The following is a 6,154-nucleotide window of genomic DNA, read 5'->3' as shown; positions in this document are numbered from 1 at the left end:
TGGAGTCGAGTCAGAATGGTACACAACGGAGAAAAATAAAATAATCAGATAAAACGAAATGGCGATCATTGACATTAAAATTTCTATTTCATTTCTTTTAAAACCACCCCGAAAATAATAACATAGAAACTGAAAAGAAAAACAACAAAAAACACTCCATAAAAAGTACCAAGTGAAAGTGAAGCATTTTCTTCTTCCTGGGTGATTTCTTTTTAAACACCGAATAAAAAAAAAAAGAGTACCACCATAAACACACACACACACACACACACACATATATATATATATATATATATATATATATATATATATATATATATATATATATATATATATAAAGCCAAAATGAACAGGCAACAGCCAGTCACACGTACCGGGACTTGGACAAAAACACAGACAATACACTCCCACCCCACCTCACACAGGGAAATCAACAACTTGATTTTAAAACAAACAGGCAGTGATGCAAACAGGCCGCTGATAAAAACGAAAGGGTCAAGGTGTGTCGACCTACCTGACACAGGAGAAAACGGGATTTAAAACAAAAGGCAGTTGTGCAAAAGATATTTTTCGTTATTTAAAGGCTTCATAAGTGCAGCCCAATGACCAAAAAGTTATGTGCATACACAGAAAATGGAAATAAAACGACAGAAAAAGACCGAACACAGAAACCACGCCCCCACATCAACTCACATGAAAAAAAAAACCCCGGTGAATTTCGAACAAACGGGCGGGCAAGTCCTGCACCACAGCATTCAGACAGCAAGGAGACAGACCTCACCTGGAGCCAGAGATACAGACACAGGACTGTGGAGGTCTTTCAGACAGGAGGGAGACAGACCTCACCTGGAACAATAGTCACAGACACAGGACTGTGGAGGTCTTTCAGACAGCAGGGAGACAGACCTCACCTGGAGCCAGAGACACAGACACAGGACTGTGGAGGTCTTTCAGACAGGAGGGAGACAGACCTCACCTGGAACAATAGTCACAGACACAGACACAGGACTGTGGAGGTCTTTCAGACAGCAGGAAGACAGACCTCACCTGGAGCCAGAGACACAGACACAGGACTGTGGAGGTCTTTCAGACAGCAGTGAGACAGACCTCACCTGGAGCCAGAGACACAGACACAGGACTGTGGAGGTCTTTCAGACAGCAGTGAGACAGACCTCACCTGGAGCCAGAGACACAGACACAGGACTGTGGAGGTCTTTCAGACAGCAGGAAGACAGACCTCACCTGGAGCAAGAGACACAGACACAGACACAGGACTGTGGAGGTCTTTCAGACAGCAGTGAGACAGACCTCACCTGGAGCCAGAGACACAGACACAGGACTGTGGAGGTCTTTCAGACAGCAGTGAGACAGACCTCACCTGGAGCCAGAGACACAGGACAGGGGACTGTGGAGGTCTTTCAGACAGGAGGGAGACAGACCTCACCTGGAGCCAGAGACACAGACACAGGACTGTGGAGGTCTTTCAGATAGCAGTGAGACAGACCTCACCTGGAGCCAGAGACACAGACACAGGACTGTGGAGGTCTTTCAGACAGGAGGGAGACAGACCTCACCTGGAGCCAGAGACACAGACACAGGACTGTGGAGGTCTTTCAGACAGCAGGAAGACAGACCTCACCTGGAGCCAGAGACACAGACACAGGACTGTGGAGGTCTTTCAGACAGGAGGGAGACAGACCTCACCTGGAGCAAGAGACACAGACACAGGACTGTGGAGGTCTTTCAGACAGCAGTGAGACAGACCTCACCTGGAGCCAGAGACACAGACACAGGACTGTGGAGGTCTTTCAGACAGCGGGGAGACAGACCTCACCTGGAGCCAGAGACACAGACACAGGACTGTGGAGGTCTTTCAGACAGCGGGGAGACAGACCTCACCTGGAGCCAGAGACACAGACACAGGACTGTGGAGGTCTTTCAGACAGCAGTGAGACAGACCTCACCTGGAGCAAGAGACACAGACACAGGACTGTGGAGGTCTTTCAGATAGCAGTGAGACAGACCTCACCTGGAGCCAGAGACACAGACACAGGACTGTGGAGGTCTTTCAGACAGCGGGGAGACAGACCTCACCTGGAGCCAGAGACACAGACACAGGACTGTGGAGGTCTTTCAGACAGCGGGGAGACAGACCTCACCTGGAGCCAGAGACACAGGACACAGGACTGTGGAGGTCTTTCAGACAGCAGGAAGACAGACCTCACCTGGAGCAAGAGACACAGATACAGACACAGGACTGTGGAGGTCTTTCAGACAGCAGGGAGACAGACCTTACCTGGGAAGGGGACTGTGGAGGTCTGTGGATGTAGACCTGTTCCCCAGGAGGGTGAAAGACCTCAGTCAGTGTAATCAAGCAGGCATGTACCATGTCACTCATAAAAGCCATTCCTCTTGGTAACAACTCTACCCCACAAAGGAAAACAAAGGAATAAAACCACGAATCAAAAAGCTATGTACACACAGGAGGAACCGTTAAGTATTGCTTGAACATAGGAGTAACAGCCCTTGGTTCAAAAGATGGTAAACGAATCAAAAATCATGGGGATAAAATGCAACAAAATGATACTGCATGAAAGATAATCAAAGAATATTTGGTTTAAAAAAAACGTCCAAAAGCTATATATATTTGTTTAAATGCAAAGGTACAGGCCATACACAAATTATGCACTAGTGTGTTGAGTGAAAAAAATTTTTAAATGAATAAAAGGAAATGGCAATCATTAACATTATGTCCCCATAACAATGTTGTACAATATTTTCGAAAACTAGCATTTTCTAATTTTTTTTTTTTAAATAGAATACATAGAATACAAACACTTCATAAAAGGTACCAAGTCAGAGAAAACATTCTTTTTCTCACGGTTTTTTTTTCAAACTTTTTTTAATACGTTTTGTACAAAATCAAATCTTAAACAAACACAACTGAAATCATGACATGCAAAAGGCATCAGTGGCTGACACTGACCGAGAGAAAGGCATCCTATGAAGCGACAGATTATTGCATCGGGTCTATATCTCAATCATAAACATATATACAAGACACAACACAAGCTATTTTGATATTGCGTTTCAAAAACAATGACGACAGCAACAAAAAGCACATATGGAACACGTGGGGAAAAAAACATTAATCAATTTACAAGCATGACAACACACTAAATCAATTTACTTGCATACAAAACACTTTACCAACATTATTTTGGCCAGGTATTGAGTCTGTGCTGACGTTTTTATCAGCACCAAAGAAACAAAACGTTTATGTATTTAGAGATTTGTACATAATACATGTTGTCCCTCAAAATAAACTCCAGCCTTATCTTCAAGCTCATACATATCCAAAACATGTTATCCACGCTTGCTTTCTCGACCAAACAAAAATCACGAATGTGATCGGTCACAACTACAGTCTGTTCCAAGAATTCTGTCTAAGATGGCTTTTTTGCCTGTCATTACATCTGCGGAGACAGTGTAATCAGGATGCTCACCAGTCTGCAAGATCGTAGACCACACCTTCAACTTTGCGTTTATGTACAACGTGGGTGAGGGTCAAGAACCAGTAATGCCCCCAGAAGATTCTTTTGTATTCCAACTGGTAAGGAAAAGAAGCAACATAAAACCCAGGTTATTTACCGACTGTATGGCAGACGACAACATAAAACATCGCAGCATTCAAAAGCCTTTTATAGCGTTACTGAACGATACAAAACAAAGAACATCAAACCAACCAACCAAACAAAAATTATTTTGTACACACTCACTTTCAGACTTAAACCCCCTGAACGAGAAAACGTCAACAACTGCATTGGTTGACTTCCCACGCAACGATCAGAATCACCTCACCAGTATCGCTGTGTTCATGACATCCTGATTTTGCGGCGACGTAACCATCAAGATCAAGATTTTAGAAAATAAAAATGTTAACGTCAGTTCTTAACAGTTGAGACTGTTTGAGACATGACTGAAACAATATCAACAAAAAGTAAACATCGCATGAGTGTGAATGTACCCACGTACTGTTAAGAAAACGAAAGCTTGTGCTAAAAAGGGACTGAAATAGAACAGGGATGATTGGTTATTTATCCATGGAAAGAGGGGAGATGGGCTGGCTGGCTGGTTATTTATCCATGGAAAGTGGAGAGGTGGTTATTTATCCATGGAAAGTGGGGGGGGGGGCTGGCTGATCGGTTATTCATCCATGGAAAGGTGGGGCGGGGAGGGGGGGGGGGGTTGATCGGTTATTAATCCATTGAAAGTGGAGAGGTGGTTCTTTATCCATGGAAAGAGGGGAGGTGGCTTGGATGATTAGTTATTTGTCCATGGAAAGAGGAGAGGTGGCTGTTTATCCACGGAAAGTGGAGAGGTGGTTATTTATCCATGGAAAGAGGAGAGGTGGCTGTTTATCCACGGAAAGTGGGGAGGTGGTTATTTATCCATGGAAAGTGGAGAGGTGGTTATTTATCCATGGAAAGTGGAGAGGTGGTTATTTATCCATGGAAAGTGGAGAGGTGGTTATTTATCCATGGAAAGTGGAGAGGTGGTTATTTATCCATGGAAAGTGGGGATGTGGTTATTTATCGCTGGAAAGTGGATAGGTGGTTATTTATCCACGGAAAGTGGAGAGGTGGTCAGTTATCCATGGAAAGTGGGGAGGTGGTTATTTATCCATGGAAAGTGGAGAGGTGGTTATTCATCCATGGAAAGTGGAGAGGTGGTTATTTATCCATGGTGGCCTAGCGGTAACGCACCAGGCTAGGAAGCCAGCGTCAACAGGTTCGAGTCCCATACGTTGACCAGGAATCCCCCATCCCCCTTCCACTGGACCAAGGTGGGGGTCTGGTCATTCGGATGAACCAGTAAACCCTGGCCCATGTGCACTATGCAGCCAGTAAGAAACGTAAAAAAAACATGGTAACAAAAGTGTTTCCTGACAAATTTCTGTCAAAAATCCAATTTTATAGCAAAACACTACACTTGCAGAAAAACATATAATGGGTGGCGTTGAATGCTCTCCCTTGGGAGAGAAGCCCGGATTTCACAGAGACTATGGTAAATCTTTGTGATGAAAATAAATACAGTGTAATACAATGCAATGTAGAATATGTTCTACACGATGAAGCAGGTCCCCTACTCCAGGTCTAGGAGGAAGGGTGGGGGAGGGGGTGGTGTATCACAGCCAGCAGCTGGCTGAAGACGCTAACGGCCAAAACGTTGAGAGTTAAATCACAGCCACCCACTTCCCGCCAGTCATCCCAGACAGCTCAGATGTGCGAGTAGAGCCCATCGCCAACCTCCTCCGTTCTCCCTCCTCTCTGCACGTGACTGTACGTGTCCCCTCCCACCCACTGCAGTCCGTCATACACCTTACCCCCACCCCCACCACCCGCCTCCTCCTTCCGGCCTCCCAGCTCCAGGTGATGGTAGTCTCCCTTGTCCTCGGCGCCAGGCGTGGTGTCCTTTCGGTCAGGGGTGGCCTCCAGCACGTGATATATGTCGCCTGAAGGGGGCGCTGCACGATTTTCGTCCACTTCCGGGTACGTGTTCTCGGCCTCCCATCGGCTGGCGGCAGGTGACGTCATCTTTGGAGCCCGGATGGGTTGGGCGTCCACTTCTGTGTACGTGTTGTCGACCTCCCATTGGCTGGCAGCCGGTGACGTCACGGTGGACGGGGAGGTGGTGTGGTTGTAAATGTCTTCGCCGGTACCGCTGACGATCCCTGGGTTGGGAAAAAATTGTGGCATTGCATCGTGCTGTATAGCATTGTAAAAATGTACTGTATAGTGCTTTTTGTCACAACAGTCATATTCACTTATCATCCTTTTCATCACCATCATCATCAGCAGCAGCAGCATCACCATCATCATAATCAGCGTCGTCGTCATCAGCAGCATCCTGCTTATCATCATCTCCATTACCTGCCGGGCATTGGGCCGTTTAAGGTCATCATTACCATCACTATCATGATTCTCATCATCATCACCATTATCGCAATCATGATTTTTATCCTCCTCCACATTCTCCACCCCCCTTGGATCATAATTATCATAACCATCTTCACCACCATCACCATCATTCTTCTCATCATCATTCTTCGTAGTAGTAGTAGTAGTAGTAGTAGTTGGAGAAGGAGCACCAG

General features: G+C 45.6%; 1 protein-coding gene and 1 long non-coding RNA gene across 5 annotated transcripts in view; both read right to left on the bottom strand.

Annotated features, from left to right (window-relative positions):
• Positions 1-251: 251 nt before the first annotated feature.
• LOC143301090 (uncharacterized) lies at positions 252-4,187 on the bottom strand. Of its 2 annotated transcripts, none has more exons than XR_013057728.1 (2): positions 2,297-4,187; positions 252-2,159 (listed from the first exon to the last, which is right to left on the bottom strand). It is a non-coding gene; the product is annotated as an uncharacterized LOC143301090 (long non-coding RNA). The 2 variants fall into 2 exon arrangements; XR_013057729.1 differs by having other exon boundaries at positions 252-2,094.
• A 20-nt stretch (positions 4,188-4,207) lies between these two features.
• LOC143301089 (uncharacterized) overlaps positions 4,208-6,154 on the bottom strand; it is a 28,411-nt gene continuing 26,464 nt past the window's right edge. The window contains exon 10 of one of the 3 annotated variants that reach the window (XM_076615097.1): positions 4,208-5,734. In XM_076615097.1, the coding sequence (XP_076471212.1) occupies positions 5,280-5,734 (455 nt within the window). In that variant the 3' untranslated portion in view covers positions 4,208-5,279. The remainder of the gene's footprint in view (positions 5,735-6,154) is intronic. The other 2 variants (XM_076615096.1, XM_076615098.1) reach the window with 2 other exon arrangements.

The sequence above is a fragment of the Babylonia areolata genome, chromosome 27 (assembly GCF_041734735.1).
Source record: "Babylonia areolata isolate BAREFJ2019XMU chromosome 27, ASM4173473v1, whole genome shotgun sequence".
NCBI classification, from domain to species: domain Eukaryota; kingdom Metazoa; phylum Mollusca; class Gastropoda; order Neogastropoda; family Buccinidae; genus Babylonia; species Babylonia areolata.
Note: the sequence above shows the minus strand (reverse complement) of the source record. Positions and strands in the feature narration are given on the sequence as shown.